This window comes from Protomyces lactucae-debilis (genome assembly GCF_002105105.1).
Source record: "Protomyces lactucae-debilis strain 12-1054 chromosome Unknown BCR37scaffold_14, whole genome shotgun sequence".
In the NCBI taxonomy this organism is placed as follows: Eukaryota; Fungi; Ascomycota; class Taphrinomycetes; order Taphrinales; family Protomycetaceae; genus Protomyces; species Protomyces lactucae-debilis.
In genome coordinates, this window is record NW_024468006.1 from 375,573 (window position 1) to 401,509 (window position 25,937).

General features: G+C 52.5%; 17 protein-coding genes across 17 annotated transcripts; 8 read left to right on the top strand and 9 right to left on the bottom strand.

The window, feature by feature from the left end:
• Positions 1–400: 400 nt before the first annotated feature.
• BCR37DRAFT_84694 (uncharacterized protein) lies at positions 401–2,477 on the top strand. Its single transcript, XM_040872508.1, has 2 exons — positions 401–691; positions 737–2,477. The coding sequence occupies exons 1-2, from the start codon at positions 586–588 to the stop codon at positions 2,416–2,418; spliced, it is 1,788 nt and encodes a 595-aa protein (XP_040724161.1). The 5' UTR covers positions 401–585; the 3' UTR covers positions 2,419–2,477.
• Positions 2,478–2,535: 58 nt separating this feature from the next.
• Positions 2,536–4,580, bottom strand: BCR37DRAFT_388387 (uncharacterized protein; the record flags this gene model as incomplete). Its single annotated transcript, XM_040870614.1, has 3 exons — positions 2,536–4,164; positions 4,204–4,346; positions 4,370–4,580. 3 exons carry the CDS (start codon positions 4,578–4,580, stop codon positions 2,536–2,538), a joined length of 1,983 nt encoding a protein of 660 aa, XP_040724162.1.
• Positions 4,581–4,746: 166 nt separating this feature from the next.
• On the top strand, positions 4,747–5,559 carry BCR37DRAFT_349583 (enoyl-CoA hydratase; the record flags this gene model as incomplete). Its single annotated transcript, XM_040867935.1, has 1 exon — positions 4,747–5,559. One exon carries the CDS (start codon positions 4,747–4,749, stop codon positions 5,557–5,559), a length of 813 nt encoding a protein of 270 aa, XP_040724163.1.
• Positions 5,560–5,723: 164 nt separating this feature from the next.
• BCR37DRAFT_339944 (phosphatidylethanolamine-binding protein-like protein) lies at positions 5,724–6,134 on the bottom strand (the record flags this gene model as incomplete). The annotated part of the gene is made up of 1 exon (XM_040867348.1): positions 5,724–6,134. A coding segment is annotated over one exon (411 nt), but the record flags the coding sequence as incomplete, so codon positions are not given.
• A 661-nt stretch (positions 6,135–6,795) lies between these two features.
• On the bottom strand, positions 6,796–8,208 carry BCR37DRAFT_403215 (FAD/NAD(P)-binding domain-containing protein; the record flags this gene model as incomplete). Its single annotated transcript, XM_040871984.1, has 2 exons — positions 6,796–6,845; positions 6,888–8,208. 2 exons carry the CDS (start codon positions 8,206–8,208, stop codon positions 6,796–6,798), a joined length of 1,371 nt encoding a protein of 456 aa, XP_040724165.1.
• Positions 8,209–8,306: 98 nt separating this feature from the next.
• On the top strand, positions 8,307–10,656 carry BCR37DRAFT_381486 (pyridoxal phosphate-dependent transferase). Its single transcript, XM_040869706.1, has one exon. The coding sequence runs from the start codon at positions 8,395–8,397 to the stop codon at positions 10,600–10,602; it is 2,208 nt and encodes a 735-aa protein (XP_040724166.1). The 5' UTR covers positions 8,307–8,394; the 3' UTR covers positions 10,603–10,656.
• BCR37DRAFT_381487 (S-phase kinase-associated protein 1A-like protein) lies at positions 10,562–11,245 on the bottom strand. The gene is made up of 2 exons (XM_040869707.1): positions 10,942–11,245; positions 10,562–10,900 (listed from the first exon to the last, which is right to left on the bottom strand). Exons 1-2 carry the CDS (start codon positions 11,199–11,201, stop codon positions 10,642–10,644), a joined length of 519 nt encoding a protein of 172 aa, XP_040724167.1. The 5' UTR covers positions 11,202–11,245; the 3' UTR covers positions 10,562–10,641.
• BCR37DRAFT_381488 (autophagy-related protein 27) lies at positions 10,941–12,260 on the bottom strand. The gene is made up of 2 exons (XM_040869708.1): positions 11,594–12,260; positions 10,941–11,553 (listed from the first exon to the last, which is right to left on the bottom strand). Exons 1-2 carry the CDS (start codon positions 12,163–12,165, stop codon positions 11,346–11,348), a joined length of 780 nt encoding a protein of 259 aa, XP_040724168.1. The 5' UTR covers positions 12,166–12,260; the 3' UTR covers positions 10,941–11,345.
• BCR37DRAFT_84703 (auxin efflux carrier) lies at positions 12,216–14,029 on the top strand. The gene is made up of 2 exons (XM_040872509.1): positions 12,216–12,417; positions 12,456–14,029. Exons 1-2 carry the CDS (start codon positions 12,313–12,315, stop codon positions 13,719–13,721), a joined length of 1,371 nt encoding a protein of 456 aa, XP_040724169.1. The 5' UTR covers positions 12,216–12,312; the 3' UTR covers positions 13,722–14,029.
• An 87-nt stretch (positions 14,030–14,116) lies between these two features.
• On the bottom strand, positions 14,117–15,114 carry BCR37DRAFT_381490 (60S ribosomal protein L2). The gene is made up of 2 exons (XM_040869709.1): positions 14,421–15,114; positions 14,117–14,289 (listed from the first exon to the last, which is right to left on the bottom strand). The coding sequence occupies exons 1-2, from the start codon at positions 15,057–15,059 to the stop codon at positions 14,164–14,166; spliced, it is 765 nt and encodes a 254-aa protein (XP_040724170.1). The 5' UTR covers positions 15,060–15,114; the 3' UTR covers positions 14,117–14,163.
• Positions 15,115–15,172: 58 nt separating this feature from the next.
• On the top strand, positions 15,173–16,955 carry BCR37DRAFT_381491 (uncharacterized protein). Its single transcript, XM_040869710.1, has one exon. The coding sequence runs from the start codon at positions 15,238–15,240 to the stop codon at positions 16,705–16,707; it is 1,470 nt and encodes a 489-aa protein (XP_040724171.1). The 5' UTR covers positions 15,173–15,237; the 3' UTR covers positions 16,708–16,955.
• Positions 16,718–18,103, bottom strand: BCR37DRAFT_349564 (Mu homology domain-containing protein; the record flags this gene model as incomplete). The annotated part of the gene is made up of 3 exons (XM_040867934.1): positions 16,718–16,955; positions 16,993–17,249; positions 17,285–18,103. 3 exons carry the CDS (start codon positions 18,101–18,103, stop codon positions 16,718–16,720), a joined length of 1,314 nt encoding a protein of 437 aa, XP_040724172.1.
• A 264-nt stretch (positions 18,104–18,367) lies between these two features.
• BCR37DRAFT_369908 (Oxysterol-binding protein-domain-containing protein) lies at positions 18,368–21,474 on the top strand (the record flags this gene model as incomplete). Its single annotated transcript, XM_040868321.1, has 2 exons — positions 18,368–18,470; positions 18,509–21,474. Exons 1-2 carry the CDS (start codon positions 18,386–18,388, stop codon positions 21,472–21,474), a joined length of 3,051 nt encoding a protein of 1,016 aa, XP_040724173.1. The 5' UTR covers positions 18,368–18,385.
• A 12-nt stretch (positions 21,475–21,486) lies between these two features.
• On the bottom strand, positions 21,487–23,210 carry BCR37DRAFT_84675 (kinase-like domain-containing protein). The gene is made up of 3 exons (XM_040872507.1): positions 22,856–23,210; positions 22,555–22,817; positions 21,487–22,517 (listed from the first exon to the last, which is right to left on the bottom strand). Exons 1-3 carry the CDS (start codon positions 23,117–23,119, stop codon positions 21,500–21,502), a joined length of 1,545 nt encoding a protein of 514 aa, XP_040724174.1. The 5' UTR covers positions 23,120–23,210; the 3' UTR covers positions 21,487–21,499.
• A 92-nt stretch (positions 23,211–23,302) lies between these two features.
• BCR37DRAFT_399780 (Pre-mRNA-splicing factor of RES complex-domain-containing protein) lies at positions 23,303–24,109 on the top strand (the record flags this gene model as incomplete). Its single annotated transcript, XM_040871783.1, has 1 exon — positions 23,303–24,109. The coding sequence occupies one exon, from the start codon at positions 23,303–23,305 to the stop codon at positions 24,107–24,109; it is 807 nt and encodes a 268-aa protein (XP_040724175.1).
• Positions 24,110–24,167: 58 nt separating this feature from the next.
• Positions 24,168–25,415, bottom strand: BCR37DRAFT_349324 (uncharacterized protein; the record flags this gene model as incomplete). Its single annotated transcript, XM_040867919.1, has 2 exons — positions 24,168–25,228; positions 25,277–25,415. The coding sequence occupies 2 exons, from the start codon at positions 25,413–25,415 to the stop codon at positions 24,168–24,170; spliced, it is 1,200 nt and encodes a 399-aa protein (XP_040724176.1).
• BCR37DRAFT_381497 (uncharacterized protein) lies at positions 25,335–25,924 on the top strand. The gene has a single exon (XM_040869711.1). It carries the CDS (start codon positions 25,505–25,507, stop codon positions 25,796–25,798), a length of 294 nt encoding a protein of 97 aa, XP_040724177.1. The 5' UTR covers positions 25,335–25,504; the 3' UTR covers positions 25,799–25,924.
• The last annotated feature ends 13 nt before the right edge of the window (positions 25,925–25,937 follow it).

The window sequence follows — 25,937 nt, forward strand, 5'->3', positions numbered from 1 at the left end:
ATGCCTGCATGTGACGCGCTGAGAAGCGCAGCACTTGAAACTAAAGTGTCTGGCTCGCCTGGCCATATCTCTGGAACGGTACGATGATTATGCTTTTATTTCGGCGGTCGATGAAGGACGCTGAAGACTCAGACGGGAAAAAGCAATATGTGCTTCAGCTATGCACGGAAGCAGTAGGAGATGCAAGTTCAGAGATGTTTGCACGCGTTGTTGTCGCTATTCACTCTGCTCTACGCGCCTGATGCATTGGACTGTCGCGCGTATGATTGGCCAGAAGCGAAGATGCTCCCTGGCAGCTTGCGGCAGCTTATTGGCCAGAATGCCTTCCTTCTTGCACTCATTTCGACCCCCCTCATTGGTTAGGATCCACCCACAGTCGTAGGTAGAGTGCCGAATTGAGGAACTTCTTTCTGATCGCGACTGTGCAATCTGAACTTCTATCTTCAGCAGTACAGTATACTACTTCCGTGCATAGCTACAGCGCATATTGCTTCGCTCATCTGTCACATGCAGCCTGTCGTCTGAGGCTCCAACATCGCACATCGACTGCGGAAGTCAGCGTATCCTTCCTTCCGTATCAACGATATGGCCAGGCCGAAGGGCAGCAAAAGTAGACCAGGCGCGCGTAAACCTGGTCGTGCATCCGCAACGGAAAGAGCTGCCAAAGCGCCAGGTCAAGCAAGACTGAAGTGTAAGGAATCTTGAGTCGGTATCGTCCACAGGATCTGACAATTAGTTGCCAAGGTGGCGCGTGCGAATAGGCATGCAACAGCATCTGCAGCTCTGGCAGATGCGACGACAGTGACGACACCTATTCAAGATGGCGATGCAGCTCTGCATAGCGTCGCATCTGCAATGCCAGTCACCATGACGGGAGTAGATCCCGCTTCTCAATCTTCAGTCGCCAGGAATCAGGATGATGTGAGTATGGTAAACTCAAACGACCCAGAGAAAGAAGGCGATGCGCACAATACAAGTACTGCAGACATGGCGCAAGACGCGACTGACAGGTCTTCAAGTGGTGCCAATGCTTTTATCGATGTCCTAAGGGACAGTAATGCAAACCAATCAGCCCGCGGTGATGTCAATAACGATGATCCCACGACAGAGGCGACCACTACGGAGGAAAGTGATGGGAGCTCAGTTGAAGTGGATCTCATCCATGAAATCAAGGCCAAAATCCAAGACAAGAGGATCAAGCTCTACGAAGAAGGCTCGTCGTTTTGGATTCATCCGCCAGATCCTTCAATTCACCTGAGTGATGAACCAAATCATGCGAAGGTCCTCGTCCAACCCTCGGTCTTCGTTTGGCATCCAGCTCTGTGGAGCAGGACTGGGAACAGGACCGGAAAAGCTGATGAAGAAGGCCGTCTTCCGTGTCCACGATGCAAGGGCGGTTTACGCTTCAAAGGATGGTGTGAATCACCGCCTGCTCGGCGCATACACGACGACGGGGGGCATTTTCTGTTGATGGCTTATCGCTACTTCTGTAAAAATCAATTTTGCAGCTTAGGAACCATCAGCGCAGCCGATACCGAGTTGCTAGAGTCTTTACCCCACGACCTACAACTTGCCTTCCCTGCTATTCTCAGTCATCGTTCTGGCATTTCCAAACAACTATTTGAGCGCTTTCAGGACAATATTGCCAACGACTGTGGTCCGGACCCGTGTTTAGCAAACATCAGGGTGTCTTTATCAAGAAAGCGAGAGGACATTTGGACGCCTCTCAACGCCAACATGCCAGAATCTGGTGACAAGGTGAGATCATGCGGTGAATCTAAAGATCCCCTCCAGTCCAAGGGACTTGTACCTAGTGTTCACTGGTTGACTGATTTGTTCACAAAGGACAGGGCCAAGCAGAAGCCAAACTTGCATTACATCAACTCAGGCGATCCTATTGTGTGCAACCTCGGACCGACCGGATCGTCTGAGCAGCCTGTCAATATTGAAAATCTCGCCGCTTCCGCACCGGTACCACGGCCTATTGATCTCTGTGCGCCCGAGATTTTCATCGAAAAGGGAAGGCACGCAAGTGATGTACGCAGAGTTTGCAACAGTTGCAGTCTCAATACGTGCAGTGCACACCAAAGGAGACATTGTGTGCTTCATCCCCAAAATCTGAGTCGTGCTGAGCGCTCCTTAAGATCAGGGATCCTAAGGCCAGATGCTTTGAGATTATGGAATTGCTGGCATGTATTGCAGTACGAATACAAGAGGCATTCAGGTTTGACAATGCCTACAGATTGCACCACGAATCGCATGAAACTTTTAGACAAATTCCAGTCTGATATTGCGAGCAGATCAAGCAAGCTGCTTGGCTTCCTTCGATCTGACGCAAACTTCATTCAGGATGTATTGAAAGTGTACATTGAGGAACGGACCATCTACAACCCTTGTGTTCAAGGTACTGATAGGTAGAGGCAGAAGCAACCATGCGAGCCATCTCAGAATTTGCACTTCGAAGCATGCGATCAGGCCATGTTCCTTTCACTGTACTGTATAGCTATAAAACCTGAAGAAGTTGACCAAGAAGGATCACCCTTTCCTATTCGCTTTCTTTTGGTCTCCATCCAACTTGAGTAATGGTGAATCACGCATAGAACCACCTGAGCTATGACTTCTCGCACTCGCAGGTCGAGCAGATCGGTTCACCTTATGGCCGTTCTTGCGCCGGCTGTAACCACTATCGCTCGACTCGGCATCGCTCATGGCATTGTGATGGTCATGTGTACAGCCAACCACCATCTTGATGGTTCCGTCGGGTTGCTCAACTGTCGTTTCAATGATACTGCCAGAACGCACCCGTGACGTTTTTCTGCCGTGCAAATGACGATCTTGTGGCACTTGCAGTAACAAGGGTCGTTGCTCGTCTGCTTCCTCCTCATCTGTCTGATAAGACTGATCTTGCTGGTCCTCCACATCGGAATTATTGAGGTTGTCATGCATGGCAGCACGCTCAGACGTGGTACCGTATCCGGGTGACGCACTGAGGTCGCGCTGACCCGCATCACGCAGACCAGGTCGTTCGCCAGATTTGCTTGGTGTCAGATTCACATTAGTAGTGGGCTTGATGGTAACTTTGGTTGTTTTCGTTTCTGTTGGGTTGTGCGCAACGTTGGCTGGCCTAAAGAGCGGCTTGCCAGTTGCTTGCTTGCCACCCGTCAAGAGATTGAGATCCGTCTTTCTACGCTCAAGCGAGGTGAAATTGATACGATGACCTTTCCTCAGGGGCGCAGCATCGAGTCGACGCGTTTTTTGGTGCACGTCAATGTAAACGTCGCTCTCGTCGACAATTTCTTCACCAATGAGCTCTTCAATAATGTCCTCACATGTTAGCAGACCTAGCGCCCCGGCTGGCTCCCCTGGTCGTTCAGACACCAATACCATATGCGACTTGCCCTCTTGGAAAAAATTGAGAATATCGAGGCACGATACTTCAGGTCGTGTTTCTGGGAGCGTTGCGAGGGTGAAATTGCTGACAGGTACTCTGTCATCTGGATCATAGGTGATGAGGATCTTGACGAGCAGCATGCCGACGAAATTGGTTGGGTTGCCTGGCTGGTAGATGGGGATGCGCGAGTAACCTTCCTTCAAGATGGTGTCGACCATGGGTTCATCCAGAATTGTATCAGCGCTCATTGTAAAGACATCCTCAATCGGTGTCATGACGCTTCCGACACTCTTGTCCTTGAGGTCGAGCACAGCTGTGATGATGGTGACTTCATCTTCATTGAGTCGGTCCGCACCTAGCGTCTTGTGGAGCGTGACGAGTGTTTTGAGACCTGCTTTCTTGTATACTGTGCCCTCATCATCGCCCAACAAGTAGTCGAGTAGCTTGGCAATAGGGTAGGCGACTGGGTACATGATGTACATAAGTCCCAGCATAGGAGCCACGAAAGCAGCACCAATGGGCAATCCATAACGTACACACAATGATTGAGGAATAATCTCACCAAAGATGACAATCGACACGGTAGAGATGGCGACAGCGTATAGACCGCCAGGGAGGATACTGTCCATCACAATGGGGAGTGATTCGTTGGTGAGGACATTACAGAGGAGAAGCGTGACAAGGACCCAGTGTTTGCCACGCTTGAGCAGAGACAGCACTTTTGCAGCATGTCTGCGTTCGCGTTCCTCGCCTGACTCTGCAAGGACTTGTAACTAGATGTGAGCGGCATTCAATGCTTGTTGGAAGCTTACATTGATGATATCTTGACCCATGAGCGCGATAGTGAGTCCGGCAAAGACACCACCACCAAGAATCAGTACGACAGACACACCGAGCTTCCACCAGAACTGCGGCGAGCCTGGTTGTTCATCGGGAACATCCGGATGTGCTAGAGCTGCATCCAAGGGACGCGCGGACACGAGTTGCCTGAGTCCGGCTGCAACAAGAAGACAGAGTCTAAGGCATGTTCCTGCGAGCGAGATGGAGTGCGAGGGCGCCCTGTGCTGATGGAGCATGCGCAGACTTGGTTGGAGTTGTGGATGCAGATGCGCTGAGTGTCGAAGGCGAAAATCGAAAAGAAAGCAGCGTCATGCTGCAACGAGGGGCAGGGACGAGGGGGACTGGCCATGATGGAGACGGCAAATAGTGTTGCAAATGGGGCCTATGTCAAAGAGTATTTATGCCAGCTGAATATCTGTGACTGTCTATTTTCCCGGCCTCCGCACCTCCGCACTTGGGCCACAACTACTGCGACTGACTGTACAACTACTAGCTCTAAACATCAGATACAGTAGATGCAGGTCCCTCAGCACAGCAAAGACATTGGCGTGTCCTTCCCAACCTCACAAATTCTCCTCATCACCCTCCAGCGTGGCGAGTTCTCCATGATGAACAACGCCATGCAGCAGGAACTCTCCACCCTCATGCAGTGGTATGACCGTGAGCCTTCGCTGCGGTGTGCCATCATGACAGGCAATGGACGTGGCTTTTGTGTTGGTGCAGATTTGAAAGAATGGCTCGCCATGAAGGCTGCTAATCCCAATGCCAACGATCCAGACCTTGTTGGTGGCTTTGGTGGTGTTTCCCGACGCAAGGGAAAGAAGCCCTTGATCGCTGCCGTCAATGGCATGTGTCTTGGTGGTGGTATGGAGATGGCCGTCAATTGCGACTTGGTCGTGGCTTCTGAACGCGCCGTCTTTGGTACACCGGAAGTCAAGCGAGGTGTCTTTGCCAAGATGGGTGCCATTGGCAGGCTCGTCCGATACCTTGGTCTGCAACGCGCCAGTGAGCTGTTGTTGACTGGTGCAGACATCTCCCCGCAGACTGCTATGCAGTGGGGTCTCGTCAATCGCGTCGTTGCACACGACAAGCTCATGGACACGGCCATGTCGTTTGCCAACCAAATCTGCGCTAATTCACCCGATTCAGTGATTGTGTCGCGAACAGGTATGCTTGCTGCTATGGAGCACGGCAGTCTCGAACGCTCTACACAAGTCCACAATGAGTCTGCGGAAGTGGCACTGCTTGAGAGCGGAGAAAACATCAGGGAGGGACTTGCGGCATTCAAGGAGAAGCGTGAAACACGATGGAAGGATTCGAAATTGTAAGCACTTTTATGTTTTATCTATTCTAGAGTCTATAGGAATGAAGCCATGATGACGGCGAGTGAGCCAAGCGACACTGTGACCAAATTGGCGTCTGAAGCCCGAACGGTGCCTGTGGACGATGGCCTTGCAGAACCACTGGCAGAGGCACCACCGGTCGAGGTTGCATTCGTGCGAGAAGCATTGAAGTAATTGCCAGATACAACCGTCAGCCTGTTCAAGGTAATGAAGGCAGCGAGGTTGAAGTTTTGAATGGCACTCTGATTGCCGAGGGTGATGTTGGCACCTGCTGGTTGCTGGAGCAAAAAGAAGGCATATCGATGAGGAGCACTGCCGGCGGGAGGTGATGGAGCGCGATATCCGCTCAGCACGTTGCCACTTGAGATATTGGTCGGGGCTGTAGATGCCTGCACATCAGTCACCAACCAGTGGCGAATCTGAGCACTCGTCGGGTTTTGTGGCGTGGGTGCATCCGGGTCGACCATGGCCACCGTGTACCTGACATTGGCACTGCCGGTGAAGTTGATGAGCGGCGCGAAGCTAGTCACATTCAAGTCGAGTGCATTGCCGTAGTTGACGATGCCGCGAGGGTACGTAATCACAAAGGGATCCACGGTCGCAGTGAAGGCCGGGACAATCTTTGGCACGAGGTTTGCATTTCGTAGGGTCTGTACAATCTGGCTTGTTGCATTCTGTGCAGTGACGGCTGCTGCGAGCAGGAGAGCAGTGTACTTCATGGTTGTACAAGGTGGTGGTGGTGGTACAGATGCAGGGTGAGATCTGAGATTATGCCGCATCTTGAGATTTTATCTCCCTGACAGCCAGCCAGCCCCTGCGCCCCCACGTGCACAACTCGTCTCATCCACAGGTCGCCGTCAAGTCGTGCTCTCAGCTCGGGCTCCAAGTTTCCATGCAAGCGATCCCTATGCTAAATACTGATTTTGACTTCACATGCCAAATAGATGGCTCTTCATCGCTCCGGGTGGATTCGCCACCTTGGACGCCATCTTGAGCATGTCCTTTCCATCAAGCAATGTCTCATCAGCATAGAGGCCAGCCTTCTGGTGGGTAGTGACCCCTATGGGCCCTATCCCGAATCGTTTGTTGGATCTAGCAACGCCGAACCAGGGCGAGACTTCATCGATTCGTGCGGTCTCAAGCTCTCGGCGTGATTGGCGAATGACACATGTTTGAGCTTTGCCGTTTGAGAGAAGACAAGTGAGCACCTGGGCGGATCCATCAGTCCGTGACACCCTCTATAACGCGACCGGCGCGGTACAAAAGACTGGCTGCATGCCGTCGAACACTACTGCTCTTGGCCAGCAAAACACTAGCCAAGGACAAGCCAAGCACCCCGCCAGCCGAGACAAGTAGTGCTTCGAGGATCTTGGACTGCCGCGCCTGTCGCCGAATCACATCTGAATACCGAATGTCGTCCCTGAAACTTACCATCGAGTACATGGGCACCCAGCTGTCTTTGAACAGGCGACCAAAGAGACCATCCAAGTGACGTCGGGCAAGATACAGCCGAGAGGTGACGGAGGACCGCATCTCGATGTAGTTGCCCATGGCGAGTTTCAAAATAGCACTCAAATCATCCTTGCGTCCTGCAGAATATGCCTCAAGGGCAGCGCCAAGCTCCCATGTTGCTTGAGGCGTCACCTTGTGTTGTTCAAGTAATGTATTGAGCACACGCAAGTCTTCGAACCCACAATTCATGCCCTGGCCGTAGAACGGTACCATCGCGTGCGTTGCATCGCCGAGCAAGATACAGCGGTCCTTGTAGTGATAAGGAGCACATGTCACTTGGATGAGAGGCGCTACCGGATTCTTCTGCCAAACTTCACGAAGCCGGTCTTCACCAATCTTTGGCAGAGCATCGGGAAAAACATCTCTGAAGAAAGCCACTGCCTCATCTGGCGTCTTTTTGAAGAGATGTGTCGGCGCAAAGAGCGTACTTGTGAACGATTTGTCCGGGTTAGGCAACGCAATAAGCATGAACTCTTGCCGTGGCCAGATGTGTAGGTGATGGGGCGATAATTGGTAATCATCATTCTTTGCCGGCATAGACAACTCCAAGTACTCATGCTCAATGTACTCTTGCCGCAAATTCATTTTTTGTACCCGCATCATGGCACTGCGTACCGCAGAGTATGCGCCGTCACAGCCCACCAACAAGTCAGCATGCACAGGGACGTCCGTGTTGCTTGCCTTGCTCGTAAAGACTGCCTTGTGATTATCAAAGTCTGCGCTTGCAAATTTGTGCTCAAAGTGGAGCGACACTTTGTCATAGCCATCAGCTTCATCCAAGAGATCGATGTTGAGCTGCGAGCGATCAATGGAGTGGATGCACTCGCCAAAGAGGCCGTACAGCTGGCTATCCTCCTTGCCATCAACATGGATCATGCGGCCTTTCATTGGAATACTCCGCGCCACTAGCTTATCATGGTAGCTAGCATCGATGCTCTTGATGGCGCCGAGCCCACGCGCCGACACAGCGAGGTTGATGCTGCGACCCTGTGCATTCTCGGTCTTCCTTGGGTCTTTGCGCACGTCATACACAGAGACACTGTAGCCCTGCTTGGCAAACGAGATGGCTGCTAATGCGCCAACAAGCCCTGCCCCTACGACGACGACCTGGAAGTCTGACATGCAAGCAAAGACTGTGTGGTGTCTATGCTGCTGGCTGTTGATGTAATCGCACTTTGTTCAGATGAAATTCGCGCCTCAAATGCAACCGCACAAGACCGACAGACACCACAAGCTCAAATCTCAACTAATACAGCGCTTATCTACTGAAGTCTTGGGCATGTCTTGCTGCCTTACTCTTTCTCCATCATGACCACGGCACGGCCATCTTACGCGCCATATCCACGAACGCTCTTTGACATACGCCGGTCTGAGTATGCACATCTCGAAGAAGCTGTCTACCTAGACAATGCAGGCGCTCCGCCTTACGCTGTCTCGGTCATCACCCGCCAGGCGAAGGATTTGACTTCGACGCTATACGGCAACCCACATAGCGCCTCTCCAGCGTCCCAACGCACCGCAGACAAAGTTGCTCAGATTCGCGAGCGTGTCTTGCGTATTCTCAATGTGAAGGGTTATGATTTAGTCTTCACGTCGGGTACAACCGCGGGCATCAAGCTTGTGGGAGAGTTGATGCGCTCAGCTGGATCCTGGCATATGCGTATTTATCCACAAAGCCATACGTCGCTCGTTGGGTTGAGAGATACGGCTGATTCATGGAGCCTTGAAGATCCACCCTACAAGCAATCGTCAACATTTCAACACTCGGAAAAACACATTCTCTTTGCCTACACTGCTCGGTGCAATTTTTCAGGGCAAACTTCACTATTCGCTGGGGGACGCTTGCCGGCCGCCACATTTGAGCTGTGCGACGCCGCGACCTATGCGCCGACTCACCCCTTGAATATGGATTCATGCGCATCCACCGATTTTGTCGTGCTGTCGTTTGGAAAGATCTTTGGCTATCCAACTGGCCTGGGAGCTTTGCTCATCAAGCGCGACCCAAGATTGAGCAAACTAGTGCAGGGTCGCAAATACTTTGGCGGAGGAACGGTCGATGCCGTCTCCAGAACTGACGCTTTTCGCGCAATCAAGACTCATGTGTCTTTTGCCTTGGAAGATGGAACTCTGCCTTTCCACAGTATTCTCGCGCTGGATCATGCGTTGGACGTCCATACAGAATGCTATGGCCAAGACTTCCTCAACAATATCAAGAAACATGTCACCTGGCTCGGGAAGCGCGCACACGATGCAATCCAAAACCTGACTCATGCCAACGGCAAGCCCCTTGCGCAGCTCCTAAGCTTGAGAGGGTCTCCAATTTTGACTATGCTTCTCTTCCGCAGCAATGGCGAGCCAATTGGATACAATCAGGTCGGTGAGCTGGCAGGTCTTCTTGGAATCCACATCCGCACCGGGACTCTCTGCAATCCTAGTATGCTAGCTGTCCTTGGCATTTCGAGTACACAAATACAGGCCAACTATGCCGCCGGTCATGTCTGCTCTGGTGTTAGGGATGTCATTGACGGTAAACACACTGGCGCTGTGCGCATCAGTCTGGGCGCCATGACGGACACCGACGACATCATTGCCTTCGTTCACCTTCTGACGGACTACTTTGTGGAATCGGATGATGCTAAGGCTGTCACTGCGACACCCGCACCCATAACGTTGACACAGCTCAATGTCTACCCCATCAAGTCTTGTCGAGCTTACAATGTACCCAAAGGCATGGCTTGGCGTGTCCTACCCTCTGGCTTGGAGTACGATCGGCAATGGGCAATTGTCAATCTTGACACACGGCAAGTGCTTTCTCAAAAAAAGTTCACCAAGATGGCTCTCATCCGGACAGAGATCTGCGACACGGAGCTGATTATACGCTTCAACAAGGAAATACTGCATGTCCCACTTGAAATCAATCCAGAGTCGCTCAAGGCAATTTCTTGCAAAGTTTGTGGCGACGAGGCTCAAATCTTGGTATATTGCGACCTACGGCTGGAACATGCTCTGTCGGCATATCTTGGTGTACGCTGCACTCTGTCTGTAGCAGACCCTTCAGCCTCGCGATCTGCCAAGCTCGGCTTGTCTAGCAGCTGGTCCCAACTTAGTGCCGGTGAGCGGCAAAACAGACGCGTTCAGCTGTTGCTTAGCAACGAATCTCCGTTCTTGTGCATCTCTGAAAGCAGCGTTCGAGCCATCAGGAGGGCTGCAAGTATCTCCGGCGAGGCTGTTGATGCGGCCAACTTCCGCGCCAATTTTGTCATTCAGGGTCTGCCTGCCTTTCAGGAAGATGCGCTTCAGTCACTGCAAGTTGGAGAAAGCAAGTTTGCTGTCCTGGGCAAGTGTCGACGGTGCTTGATGATTTGCATCAATCAAGAGACGGGCGTCCAGACAACAGAACCGTATGCGACACTCACCAAGATGCGCAAATCAAGTGGAAGGCTATGGTTCGGCATTCACTTGGATTTGGAGGAGGGGACGACAGTACAGGTGGGAGATCATCTCGCGTATTCATAGCTTATACAGGAGTAGCATATCGTATTGCTTCGGCATCTTTCAACGGTCCTCTGCCCATTCATTCTCGCGGCGTATCTGTGCTTCCTCCTCTGGTGTAAAGTCATTGACAATGTTGAAAGTCTTGCGAATCTCATCGGGTGTCTTTCCCTTGATCATATTGGCGACAGTCTTGCAGCCACAGTCGAGCAAAGGCTTAATGTCCATGTAGTTGGCAGCCAAAATAATCTCAAAAAGCATCTCCTGGTCCACTGCCATGAACTTTTGGTCCCACTCCGACATGTCTGTGGATGATTGTTTCCTGGCCTGTTAGCTGACGCGTCGCGAAGTGTATTCTCCTACTTTGCAAGCGCATTATTGGCATTGTCATCCTCCCTGTCTGGATTTGGGTCCTTTCTGTGATGCTCACACCACTCGAGCACCTTCTTGAGAACATTGGCATTCACGTTTGGCAAGGGCACCACAGTGTCGTCTTCGCCGATATCCTCCACCATGTTCTTGATGAGTACCGACTTTTCTGCGACTTCGAGATCCACTTGGAAGGACTCATTGTCGGAAGATGTGAGCGTGATTTGCTGCGCAGCAGGAGCAGCGGCGGCCATGATATATATGAGAGAGAGAGAGAGCTCTGAGCCTTGATGTCGTCTCTTGGTCTGAGCTGCGGTCGTGCTGGCGCTCAAAAGCCAGTCACAAATATGGTCTATGCTCAACAACTACTTCAATGCCTGTTGCTACTGCTCTCTGCTCTATACAGCACTGTACCCGGATCTCGCGCCGGATCCCTTGACAGTCTCAACCACCTGGTTGGCGAAATCCTTGAACAAGAATGGAATATCTCGCACCGTGTCTACTGTGGGCGTAGGATCCATGCCTATCGTGCCATAGCGAGAGTAATTGCCATAGAGCGTCATGAGCAGGAGTGCAGCAACTGCCATAAAGACAACCAAAAAGAACCTGCCGTTAGTCTTGAAGCGCATAGAAATGATGTGTTTACCATGTAAAGAAACCCCAATGAGAGGACGGCTTGCCTGGTGCTGGTACATCTCGCTCTGGGTCATCCTCGCATGCATGCACGGTCTTCCATTCAATGGTCGCTTTGCCGGCCTTGTCACTCTCGAGCGTCGGCTCACCGTTGCCTGCCTTTTTGTCACAGACGAGCTCAACCACGGCGCTCTGTGCATCGCCGTCCCCATTCTCCAAGCCAGAGAAGGCAAGCGACAAGCCATCCTTTGACTTGGTCGCCTTGGGCCCGTTGACGCCCATTGCAAGTACTTCCACAATTGTCTCTGTCTCTTGCTTCACGGCCGCTTTTGTTCGACATACAAAGGTGTTCTCTGGACACTGCTCCGCAGCATCCACATTCTTATCGAGAGGCAGCGGGCTGCACAGATCCAGTGCATACGTTGTGTTGGTAATGGTGGGTGGCGTAGAATGAGAGACAGTCAAGCGATGCACACCTGCGAGCGCATTGAGGTTGAAGCGGACCTTGTCGAGTGTCACTTCGCAGTCCCAGTCAGCCGCCGCGACTGCTGCCGCAGCATAGAGCCAGAGTGCAGGGCGTCGCATGGTTTGCTCTGTGCGCAGGATGACGATTTTGAAAGTTGGCCAAGACGCAACCTGAGCACTCAACTCATCAACTCATCAGCTACCAGCAGTTCTGAGGCTAGGGCGCTCCAGGCTGATAATTAGAAAGAGAAAGATAGAAGGCAGCGCATGGGAAATAATGCAGAAACCCCCTTTGGCACGCTCTTCCTCAAGACGCTCGAGTCTGTCCTCGAAGTGGTCCTGCTCTCTGCAGGCGGCTATATCCTCGCCAAGGTGCGTCGCTTCGTTCTCATCTATGGCGCTAACTGCAGAACAAAGTCTTGCCCAAAGACTCACAAAAGACCATCAGCAATATCAATATGAACCTCTTTACGCCGTGTCTGGTGGCATCAAAACTGGCCGGCTCGCTCTCGACAGATCAGTTGATTGATCTGTGGCTCCTGCCCATCGTCTTTGTTCTGCTTACGGGCGTCTCCTGGATCGTTGGCAAGACGGCATCCAAAGTGATGGGCCTGCCTTCAAAGCAGACCAGGTTCGTGATTGGATGCACCGTGTTTCAGAACAGCAACTCGCTGCCTCTTGCGCTCGTCTCTGCATTGGCCTACTCGCTCGACGGGTTGTGGTGGGATCAGCGGGCACCGCATGATAATGACGAGGCAGTCGCTTCCCGTGGCATCCTCTATCTGCTCGTCTTCTCTCAGCTCGGTCTGAGTATTCGATGGTCGTACGGCTATAACTATCTCTTTGCTGCACACCGTCCTGGCGACAGAACAGAGAACGCAAGTCTGGCTGGCTCAGATGATGAAGAGGCGGGCGAGGCTGACGAAAGATCGCGCTTGCTGTCACCTTCTTCGCCAAGCAGGAAGCCCACTGATGCAGCACTCGGTGAACCAACGCTCCGTCGCAACACTTCAACAGGCTCTGGTGCCTTGACTCAATTCCCTGCACTCACAACGCAAATATCGCAAACAAGGCTTGGCGACCGTGTCAAGACTTGGCCGCTCAAGGCGCTCAAGACTTTGTGGGGCTTTATGAATCCACCCTTGTGGGCAATGCTCATTGCGCTCGTTGTGGCTTGTGTGCCTGGGCTACAGCCCTTCTTCTTCACAAAAGGCACCTTTGTCTTCAACTCATTAACAACGGCAGTGACAACCGCAGGGAATTGCGCAGTGCCGCTCATCCTCGTTGTGCTCGGTGGCAATTTGGCACAGGAAAAGGGTGAGGCAGGCGAGCCTTTGCCGCATTCGAAACGCACCATCTGGACAGCTATCGTTTCCCGCATGGTGCTTGTCCCACTTGTTTTGTTGCCTCTTCTCGCCATCATCGCCCGATTCGCGCCTATTTCCGTGGTGGACGATCCAATCTTTATCGTTGTGCTATTTCTGCTCATTGGCAGTCCAACGGCTATCCAGGTGGCGTCCATCTGCCAGCTCAACGATGTCTTTGAGGAGGAGATCGCAACCATTTGTTGGTACTCGTATGCGATTCTCACAATGCCGACGACTTTAATCTTGGTGGTCCTGTCGCTCGAAGTGGTGAAGCTTAATCGGCTTGGGCCATGGATGATGCCCCCGTGAGTATGAAATTTCCGCAGTAGAGTTACATATGTATTGTCATGTAGAATCAATAGCTAAGCGGCTACGAAGCATGTTGCGAGAAGATGCCGAAGCTTTCGTGTCTATAAAAGATCACTGGATGTTAATAGCTGAGACTATACCGCCTTTCACCGCCATGTTCAGGCAATGCAGCTCGTTGGGACTTGGATGCGTCTAGTGTTCAATCTTGGTGATGCAAAGACGCTTTGACTACGGACGTCGTCGACTGCCAGGATGTCCACCTCACGCCTGCTATTCACATGAACATTCACAGCGAGTCAGGGACAGGGCGATTCAGCACAAGGACCACAAAACTGCATAGATCTCAGCAGCGAAACAGCAGAGCAGCTCAAGATGAGACAAGATAAATGATAAGATCCGTAGGATACAGTAGTGAGTGCTATGTTCCTTAATGCAATTCTGTTTAGATCTCGTTGTCTCTCTTTGATCCACGAATCAGACCAGTCCTGCGAGCAGCGATCAAACCGACCTTCTGACCAGGAACGGACGAACGAGCCATTGTTGAGGCCTTTCCGATATGTTGGTGGTTCTAGCGTACGTTAGCATGCTGTTTGTATTATCAGACACTCGTATGCATCGTAGATGCCTGTACTCTCGAATTTTGAGTCGTATGAGCAAGCATCCGCGAGACAGAGTGTACAATAGGAAGGAATGACTTACACCACCACCGTGAGGGTGATCAACGGGGTTCATGGCAACACCACGAGTACGTGGCCACGAGTTTCGCTTGACCTTGAATTTGTGGAAGGCACGACCGGCCTTGAGGAGGGGCTTGTCGACACGAGCACCACCGGCAACAACACCAATCATGCCACGAGCAGCAGAGGGAACAATCTTCTTTGCGCCGGATGGGAGCTTGAGACGTGTCTTGCCAGTGTCGAGGTCGTGACCAACAACAATCACATAGTTTCCTGATGTACGGCCGAGCGCTCCACGGTCACCAGTCTTTTCTTCGACATTGGTGCAGATGGAACCTTCAGGCATGGCAGATAGAGGAAGGACGTTGCCCACGGAGAGAGATGCCTTCTTTCCTGCGTAGATGAATTGGCCAGTGTACATGCCCTCGTTGGCGATGAATGTCTCTGTGTGAAGCTTGTACTTGTAAGGGTCGCGGAAGACAACCCGGGCGAGAGGAGCACCTCGTCCTGGGTCGTGGAGGATGTCTTTGACGATACCACGCAGGTATCCGGATCGCTCTCCGTAGTCGAGTGTGCGGAATTGGGCCACACCCTTTCGGAGCCTGGTGTGGGACTTGAAGATGCCGCCAGATTTACGCTGGGCACGAATGACACGACCCATAGCTGCTAGATGTGTGTCGGGATGCTGTTTCTTGCGGTGTCCTCCAGCTCGTTGCTTCCTTGCTTCATTGTCGCTGTCGGCCAGAAATTCTTGTTTGTTGGCCGGGACAGTCACAACGACCTCTCGCCATCATCAGCACAGTGAGCAAGCTCAAGTCCCAGACAGGGCAGCAGGCCGCATGAGCAGGCATGCAGAGATTGCCAAGAAGCAGCTCGACCAGGCAGGCAAGCTCGATAAGGAGCTCAAGGCAAAGCTCAAGCTAGAGCCGCCATATGCCACACAAGTGATTGCTGTGCGGCGTGAACTGCGCAAGGCCTATGAAGATGTCCTCTTTCTGGACTTTCGCTATGCTCAGGAGCGCGATGTAGAAACTGCTCTCTGGATGAAGGCTCATCATCGCTCTATTGAGGCATTCCGCTCGCACATTAGTAAGCTCTCTGCGACTGCTGAAGGCAAGAAGCCTGTCGAACTCCGCAAGCTCGTGGGGCACTTTATTGATTTTCTCAAGGAATCAAGCAAGTACTATCGCGCACTCGTTGCTCGCCTTATATCGCACTTTGGCGTCACTGAACTGCACCATGTGCTCCGTATGCTCGACATGGAGATTCCCAAGCAGCAAGTCAAGTGCTCAGCCGATATGCGTGAGAGCATTACAAAATCGTGTCATACAATTTTTGTCTACCTGGGAGACTTGTCTCGCTACAGAGAGCTGCAAAGTGTCTCGAAGAACGGCGAGAAGAATTGGGGCCCGGCGCTGGGATACTACCAGTTTGCTCGCCGCTTACTGCCCACTGCTGGCACACCCATGAATCAGCTTGCTGTCGTGACCATTCAGACAGGCGATACATTTGCATCGAGCTACTACTTTCTGCGAGCCTCTTGCGCCGCTGAACCATTCGCGACTGCTCAAGAGAATCTGGCGCTTGGCTTCAAGAAAGTACTCAAGCGTCCTGCTGCACCGGATGCTCCAGTCGCAGATAGATTTATGCGCTTGCTCGCCCAGTCTTTCGGGGAAGCCGGGATGGAGACAGCTGATCCGCTAGTGCAGCTGCAGCACGCGATTAATGAGCGCAGTATTGCGTGCGACACACTCACACGTTTGGTTTGCTCCATCATTGCTGTGCATCATCTCAAGCCGGAGCCAGCAAATCTGCAGCTACTGTTGGACACGCTCAAGGTGCTGTTGGATGTGCTCTGCGAGCAGATGAATGTCATGGCAGACACAGGCGGCGAACTTGCTACACGCGTTTCTGCCGTCGTACGGCGCATGCTCCCCGCACTACGGCTCTTGTCACGCTGGCTATCGCTCAACCTCAAGCTGGGCCGACCCCTTTGGAACAAGTACATCCACGCCATGACGCTCTGCGGTAGCAAGTTTCCTCGTCATCTACTCCCAGCCATTCAGCCCTTGGCAGAAGATATCGACATGCGAGGCTTTTCGCCCCTTGACGGTGGTCTTCGAGCATCTGCCATGACGGACGTGGAAGTCACTGAAAATGAAGTACCTTTGCGTTTATCCGCATTTCTCTCGGATGCGGCAGACAATGCTGCAGCCATCCACTTTGAGCTTGCCAAGAATACAAAGCGCACAGCACGCGACCCCAACCTCGTGGCTATGCATCAAATGGTGGATGAGCTCGTTACTTGATCTGCGACTACTATATGCGAATCTCGTAACTACCGTTCTTGGTCAGGTACCGGACCCACTTGACGCTCGAGTAATTGGACTTTTCATATACTTTGAGGTAACGCACGAGCATCCCGGAGCTCGTAAACATGAGGAGGGAAAATTGCATCGAGATGGGCGGCCGAGACCAGCTCCGCTGCGTTGTCAACGGCGTCAGATCGGCTTCCGCACTCAATACGTACTCCGACTGACCGGCAAATTTAGGTATTCTTTAGTCAGTATTGTTGTGTTTCGAGGGATACTTACTTCCACTGAATGACATTTGATGACGGATCATACTTGGCCTTGCCTTGTGACGCCCGTGATGTGATGCTTGATGTGTTGAGTGGCGTTGGTATTGATACCACGACATTGGTGGCAAACAAGTTGGCTGCAAAATTGGCCTTCACGGCAATCTGGTACTCCACCTTGAGCTTGCCAAGTTCATTGACAATGGGATGTACGCGAAAGGGCAGGTTGATGTTTTCTGTCGATCGATAGCGCATGAGTTCAAATCCACCGTCCTATTATTAGAGATGTAGTAGGTCGAAGGACGTACCGGTGGAACAAAGCTGATCGTGCGGTCTGTGTCAAAGCGACCAAGCTTGACGCATTGGTGGAACTGGCAATCCTCGAGCGTGACGGAACCAGCCGCCGCTTTCGTCTCTTTTGGCGCCTTGTTGCCGTGCGTATTGCCTGTCGCGTCGCCCTCGCTCAACACTAGCTTGTCATTCAACCCAAAGCTGCATTCTGGCGTCCCTGTCAAATATGCGCGCATTTGAACATTGCCCTGCACGTCCGCTCGCAGGATCGTGCCTGTTGAGCTAATGAGCAGATTGACAGACTCGATGATGTCAATAAAAGCTTCATTCTTCTTATACTTGATGTCCTGCCGACGCCAAGATGTGGCTCCTGTAGCTTGAATTGTGATTTTGGTCGACTCGTCCTTTGCAGCCTTTTCTGACTTGACACCTTCTGTCGTTATGTATAGCTTGAGGGTATCTGTATCACTATTCTGCGGGTAGCCAAAGTCGACCACCTCATCCAGGAGCTCGTAAATCAAGACAAAATTGCTCTTGACGGCATCCTCATCCAGCTTGCCAAAGTAGCTTTTGCTCAGCGTTACGAGGCGATTGAGGAACTCAAAGACTAGAGCAGCATTTGTATTGACGCGAGTCACTGCAACGAGGTAAAGATTCTCGTGCCTGACGTGTAGAAATGTAGTAGAGCCAAGAGTCATGACGGGCGAGCGCACGTCTGCATTGCTGACGACTTGAATGCGAAAGGCATCAGCTATGGAGCGTTTAAGATCATGGCGATAGAGCCGGCTAATGAGCACCTCGCCTTTGAGATTGATGAAGAAGATGGCCGAGATCATGGCAAAGCAGCAATAGCTGAGGAGCGAGTTGCAAGTGCAAGTCCATCTACGCGTGCTGCAGGAAACTACGCAGTCACAAAGATCTGACCGTGTAACTCATATCAGAGAAATATCACCTTTCAAAGGAGACTCTAAAGCATATGCAGCTCTTCCTACGACGCTCTATCTCTATCACTACTTTGTGGCACCATTGCGTCATGGCCTCCAGATTTCGCTGCCAGGTCGACGACTGCTTGACAGTAGACCAACAGCCGCAACAGCCTCGCATCCACAGACACAGACATGAGCCTGTCGCGCAAGCTCAGTCATGCCAGGACGCCCTCGCTGGCAGAAGTGTCGACCAAGACGCAAGTGTATAGCGAGACTGGCAAGTACAATCCACGTCCAATCGCGCACTAACCATAGTCGGAGTCAACGAGAGCATCAAGTCGTATCGCTTTCTAGAGGCCCTGCGTGTAGGCGACTTGCAAGAGATCGACAAGCACTTTGACGAAAGCGCCATTCCTCCTACAATTTTGGCTGTCCAGTGCGCCGATGCAAAGACGTTTAGCTATGTCCTGAACAAGGATGAGGATGTCAACGCCCGCGATGCGCATGGCAACACAGCCCTGCATCATGCAGTACAGCTGGGCAGATCGGAGATTGTTGACATTCTGATGGATCACCCTGAAATCAACGACACGGTCCAAAACGATGAGCGCAAGCAAGCCTTTGAACTAGCAGGCAACGCCGAGCTCGCCCACAAGATGCAGGCCAAGCGCGGAGACTACATCGAAAAGATCAATCAGCATTTCGCCCAGGCCCTCAAAACCAAAGATGCTTCTTTAACTGATTTGCTGGACAACCCTCGCGCGGCCTCGCTCCTCGACCTCAATAAGCAAGATGCAGATGGCAACACTGCCATCCACCATGCGGCTCACAATCGTGATGCGTCGCTCGTCTCCTTACTACTCAATCATGGAGCGGATCCATTCCCACGCAATAGGAAGGGTAAGCTGCCAACTGATCTTTGCAAGGACGACCGCATCAAGGCGCTATTCAAGAATGTGCCGCAGAAGACAATGCTGAATGCTTCTCCAAGTGACCCCATCCGGTATGCCGGTCACCTCAAAAAGTGGACCAACTACAAGTCGGGATACAAGGCCCGTTGGTTTGTGCTTGAAAGTGGCGTCTTATCATACTATCGAAGCAAGGATGAATCTGAGACGGCATGTCGCGGAAGCATCAACATGAAGGCTGCACGCATCAACTATGCTCAAGGCGACAAGACCAAATTTGAGGTGCTTGGCCCGGATAAGAATGGATTTCACGTAAAGGCTGCGCATCCTACAGAAGCCAAAAACTGGATCTGGAATTTGAATCAAGCCAAGATGCAAGCTCGAGACAAGGGCAAGCAGCCATCAACGTCAAAAGACTTGACTGGGGCACCTATTGCCATTTCCGCAGCTCCCTCTGTCTTGGACATGCCCAACTCGTATGCCCCGAGCATCGGATCCGTTGATGAACACTTTTCAGACAATGAGTCCGAGGTCGACTCAGTGCTTGATATTGGCGACGAGCCTCATAAGGACTTTGGGCTGACGGCTAATGCGGCCAAGGTACAGCTGGAGCTCATGGACCAGATTTGTGCGCAGATGCCGGACGCAAGTGAAACAACAAGCGCATTCCGTTCATCTGCGGCGTCGTTGCGCGAAATACTTACACAGCTCGTCAAAATGAGTGGTGAGCGCGAAAAGTACTGGCGTGCTTCCATCAGTCATGAACGCGAGGTACGGCGTTTGTGGGAAGAGACTATGCAAACACTTGCAACGGATCAAGAAGACATGGAACGCAAAGTATACGAAGCCAAAGTCAAGCAGAAGAACACGCGCAAAGCCTTGAAGGAAGTCAAGTCGGAGCTTGACCGTGTCAAGGCAGACACGCCTGCTGGATCGCCCATCACGGATGCGCCTGACCCTATCGCAGCCGATGTTGCACCTTATCTCGACAGCGAAGACTCGTCAGATGATGAATTCTATGATGCTGTTGCCAGTGGCTCGACAGCTGCGTTGGGTGCATCTGGTATTTCTCGAGCTGCTACTATGCAAAGTCCTGAACCGATTGCAGAGCGGGATGAAGTCGCTCAGCAAAAGCCAGCAGCACAGACTGCACCTGCCCAATCCGAGTCCGAGTCACGCATTACAAAGTCATTCAAGGGCTACGAGAATGGTATCCGTACCACCATGGGTCGCCAAGACGACCGGCCATCCGTCTCCTTGTGGGGTATCCTCAAGTCCATGATTGGTAAAGACATGACCAAGATGACTCTGCCAGTCAGTTTCAACGAAGCTACCAGTCTGTTGCAGCGTGTCGCAGAGGATATGGAATACACAGATATCCTCGACAAGGCAGCAAAGACATCAGACCCAACTGAGCGAGCGCTCTACGTGGGCGCCTTTGCCGCTAGCGAGTACGCAAGTACAATTGACAGAGTGGCCAAACCATTCAATCCCTTGCTTCACGAAACGTACGAGTACTGTCGTCCAGACAAGGGCTTCAGGTTTGTTGTCGAACAAGTCTCGCACCACCCACCGATTGGTGCTGCGCATGCAGAATCCGACAATTGGGTCTACTACGGTGAGTCGAGTGTCAAGTCAAGATTCACTGGCAAGACTTTTGACATCAACCCGCTGGGCACATGGTATTTGCACCTGAGGCTCCCTGATGGCACCGAAGAAGTCTACAGCTGGCGCAAGGTCAATACCCAGGTAGTTGGCATTCTGCTTGGAAGCCCGACTGTTGATAATTACGGCCCTATGGTCATCACAAACCACACGACTGGCGAGCAATGTAAGCTCGAATTCAAAGCGCGTGGATGGCGAGGCGCTGGTGCGTACAAGGTGGATGGAGTAGTCTTGGATCGCTCAGGTGAGGAGCAATGGGTCGTTCATGGCAAATGGAACGAACAGCTTTATGCACGTAAGGCAAATGGCGGACCTGCAGACGGCAACATGGTTGTTTGGCAGACGAATCCTCGACCAAAGGGTGTGCCCTTCAACCTGACTCAGTTTGCCATGACGCTCAATGCTTTGGATAACGGCCTCAAATCGCACCTGCCGCCAACAGATACCCGTCTGCGTCCCGATCAAAGAGCAATGGAGGATGGACAATACGACTTTGCTGCGACGGAAAAGAACCGTCTGGAGGAAAAACAACGAGCACGACGCAGAGAACGCGAAAAGTCTGGACTCGAGCACGGTGCACGTTGGTTCAAGCAAGCGAAGCATCCAGTCACCGGCGAGGAATATTGGGAGTTCACAGGTGATTATTGGCAAGTACGTGAACAAGCTGCACAAGGACAAGTAAGCTGGGACGTGGAGGATATTTTTTAGACGTCCCGATCATAATGCAAATTGCCTACACCTTTTGTTGAGTGTTGAATGAGTGCAACGCTGGCTGTTGCTTGACCGTTCCCCGAGCCCGCTCCAGTCGTGTTTGTTCTAATGCAGTCTGGACCCAGCCAGCCATGTCCACCTCGGCTGCTGCCCACTTGACCATCCAAGGGTGTTGCAACAGCTGTGAGTACAACGGGCGGTTTGTGGGCACCTTGTTGAGACACTGCCGAACAAAGTCGCGCGCTTCATTTGAGTAAACGTCCTTGGGCAAATCAGGCGGTTCACCATCGCAGATGGCTTGCAGCTGAGCAAAGATGTTATTGTAAGTCTCTGGCGGGTACGGGTAGCCTCCCTTGGCCAGTTCGAGAATGGAAAGACCGAGTGACCAGATGTCCGAGTGTACAGTGTAGGTCGCCGGTCCAGATGAGGCGTTTTCGCTCTTGATGCGTTCTGGTGCCATGTATGATTGACAGCCAATATTGGTCTTTGCAATGCTTGCCACAAGGTTGCCGCTCACTCCAAAGTCACAAAGCTTGACTTCGCCTTTTGAGTTGAGCAGGATGTTGGTTGGCTTGACATCACGGTGGATAATGTTGTGCTGATCCTTCAGGGTGCGAAGTCCTCGCACAGTGGCGAGGGTAATCTTAGCTAGGACACCTTCATCGACATTGGTGGTGTAGACCTTCTCCAGCGATCCGCAGTCCATGAACTCCATGAGGATATAGACGCAACCTTCAACAAAAAATGCACCAAAGAATTCAACAATTTCAGGGCACGCCGCCCTGTGCAGCACGTCGAGTTCCATGACAATGGAGGAGAAAACCGATTCTTCCAGCGACAAACGAATCTCCTTCATAGCCATCTGTACTTTAGTGAGCTTGTGCACCACTTTCCAGACTGTGCCATAGTTGCCACGACCGAGCTCTTCGAGCTTCTCAAAGTCGTCGATGGAGGCCTTGAATTCGCGGCCGTTGCCAAAGTTGACACCCTCGCTAGATAATACAGCTCCCTTGAATTTGAGCGATCCAGTCGCCGTATCCCTGTCGTTAGCACGAAAAGAAGTAGAGAAGCGCTTACAAGACATCGGAGTATTTGCTGAAGTTGTTCTGGTGAGGGTCGCTCGGCTTGGGCCCCGAGGTAGGTCCTGCCATATCAGAAAGCTTCAGTCCACCACGTCGAGCAGCAAGGCCACCGCCTACTTTGAGTTGCGGTGCATTCGCAGCCCGTTTCGCAGCCAGTCCACCGGCAATGCTCGACATGGGCGGCACTGCAGGTGTGATGGGTGCTGATGCGCCTGCTGCTGCGGGCGGACCTTTTGTCCGATTCGCTCGTCCAGCAAACTAGCATTAGCAAGAGAAGCCTTGAGTGGAAGCCATACGCCTGCTATCCTGGCAAGTACTTCGGGCGACATATTGGCCATATTCGGTGGCGCCTGCTGTGTTGGTCTGCGAGCTGCATTGATGGCACCGAGCGCCAGGTGCTGGCCACTGCTACTGCTTGGCGAGCTTGATACAACGGGAGCCACAGCAGTAGAGGGAGAGGCTGCATTGACCGCCTGCTGTGTTGTCGAGTTGCCGACTCCGTCTGCGGCTTTTCCTGGGGTTCCCTCGTTGAGCGAGAGAGCTTCGAGCTGTCTCTCCATGATCTTTCCTCTCTGTCTCTAAGCACGTCTACTGCCTGTCACTGCTGCTTCCTGCTTCTCTCCTTCTTCTTCTACGCTCAAGCTTGTTGGTCTCTGGCAGCTTCTCTTCGCTGTCGTCATTTTTGAGTTTCAAGCTCAAGCTACATCTACATCTACATTGTTTAACTGCAGCAGCTTGCAGGCATGGCCTCGCTCTCGTATCTGCAAAAGTATCTCACTCAAGAAAAGCCTACAAAGAAGCGCAAGAGATCCCAGGTCAAGGATGCCGATCTGGGCGGATGGGGCGATGAAGCGCGGCCTGCTACAGAAGAAGAGGCCCCTCTCGTTGTAGAGACGGTGGACGTGCGCTCTGCAGGCTTCAAGCCAGCGTATGCTGCTCAGAAAGAAGACTTAGCGCTAGCTGAACCCTCTCAAATGAGCTCAGGTGCGCGAGCAGGACTGCAGACAAAAGCACAAGTCATGGCAGATGTGGAGGCCAAACGCAAACGGGAGCGTGATCGCATGCAGGTGACGCAGCAAGAAGGGAGGCAGGCAGAGACAGTGTATCGGGATGCAACAGGTAGGCGCATCGATCTGTCCTTAGCGAAGCGGGAAAAGGCTCAAGAGGCCAGGCAAGAGGCGATACGGCAGCAAAAGGAGAAGGAGCTCATGGGAGGTACGGTGCAGCAAGACGAGAGGCAGGCACGGCAGCGTGCACTGGAGCAAGTCAAGACGGAAGCCTTCAGCAGACGGATAGGCGATCTGCCCAAGGAGGACAAGGTACGCTGGGAAGATCCAGCTGCGGGCTTCCTGACGTCTAACAAGGGGTCATCCACCTCCACGCCCAAGTACAAAGGGGCCTATGCCCCGAATCGCTTTGGGATCTCACCTGGGTATCGCTGGGATGGCGTTGACCGTGGCAATGGCTTTGAAGCACGCCGGTTTCGCAAGCTCAACGAGGTCTCCGCCCAAAAGCAAGAGTATGCACGTTGGGCCACTGAAGACATGTAAAGAAAAGAACAAAGATCAACAGCTACGGACAATCATTCTATGCGTTCCTGCACCCACTTTACTGCTGGCGACACTCTTGAGGGTCTTGCTTGGGCTTGCCATCAGCCTCTGTCTCTGAGTCCTCCTCCTCCGAGTCGCCGCTTTCATCTTCATCGTCATAGTCCTGGTAGTCTTCCTCGAGATCCTCGTCATCGAGCTCTTCATAGGCAAGTGCCTCACCAGTAAACCAGTCCACAGCCCTTGGGATGAGCTTCTCCTTGATGTCCTCGCCAATTTGGTAGTCGAGCTCGAGACGCTCATCAATGTCAGAAGCAACATCATTGTCATCCTCGTCATCCGGCACGGCAGGCGGGCTGAAGAAGTTGAAGAAGGACTCGACAGGCACGGTCTTTTTGACAATGCGAGTCTGCTTTGTGTTCTTGTTGCGCTGCTTCTTGGTTTCGTAACGGACGGTGAGGTTCTTGCCCTCGTGCCACTTGATTTCATCGCCATCTGCGTGATCATACACAAAGTCGCCGCCATAGCCTGCCTCTTCCTGGTAGTAGTAGGTCTTGGTCAGGGTGCTGTTGCTGAAGAACTCATTCTCCGCAAACTGGAAGGTGAGCTTGAAGCCGGGCTTGTCGAGGTACGACATGCGGATGTCTGTGAGCGACTTGAGCGCCTCCTCGTCGCGTGCATTGATCATTTCCTGCAGGGAGAGGACATTCTTCATGGCGGTGAGCCAGAACTCGGGCACACCTTGAATGTTGGTCTCTTCATTCGCGTCTGCCTGCTCGCGAGCCTCTTCCTCATCGGGGTCGACGTCTTGGAGACCGACCTCAATCTCCTGCTCGGTGGGTTCCTTCGTGCCTGCAACGATCTCTGCGCGACGGGCATACAAGGGCGCGTACTTTTCGAGGTACTTCTTCTCGAGGGCGAGAAGGTCGTCTTGGAACTGCGACTCGAGCTTGGCGTGTTCTGCCTGGACTCCCTTGAGGCCGTGGATGCGGGTACGCACGACAGTAGGGAGAGACTCGATATAGCCGGACGACTTGCCCACGAGATCGCCGAGCCTGCCTTGGATCATGTTCATGAGTTGCGGGTTGCCTTGAAGAGCACTGGCAATCGCGTCGCGTTCCTCTAGATAATGTCAGATGGCAATCAATGCAGGAAACAGAAGCAGCATACCCTTTTCCTCGTCAATCTTGGGGACGCCCGGTGCCTTTGCGCCTGTGAGCATCTGATTCGCTGGGGTGGCGGGCGTGTTCATGGGTGTGGGTGCGAGGTCTGAGAGACGCTTGTTCTGGATGTTTTGTGCGTCGGACATGGCTGTAGGGTGTATCCGTGGATTGGCCTGCGAATACTCTGTGTCTCTGGCTTGCTCTCGACGCTGCAAGAGGATGGGAGGATGGGTTGATGGGAGTGCTGGGGGGCTGCTGGTTGGATGTTTTGCTTCTTTTTCTCTTTTTTGGGTTGAGAAGCAGGCACCAGGCAGTGTCAGCACAAATAGGACTGGGGAAGGCGGCCCAGGACGGCAGACGGGCAGAGCAGGGTAGACGAGGCGAGGCAGGAACAGGACAAAGCAGCTGGCTACGGGTCTGGGCTGGTCACCGCTTGGGCCTTCTTTTGCTAAGACTATACTCATGGAGGGTGGCCTGCTTCCTGCATCGATTGAGCTGCCTGTACCGGGTCTGTTGCTCCCAAAGATGAGCCTGCTCAATACATACGAGTCGAGGATGATACTGATCCCATCCCATAGCGTCTACACTGTTCTATAGCAAAGTAAAATAGCAGACTCAGCTAGCAGTATTCTCCTTTCGCGTTCAATCACAAGCAAAACGACGCGCAC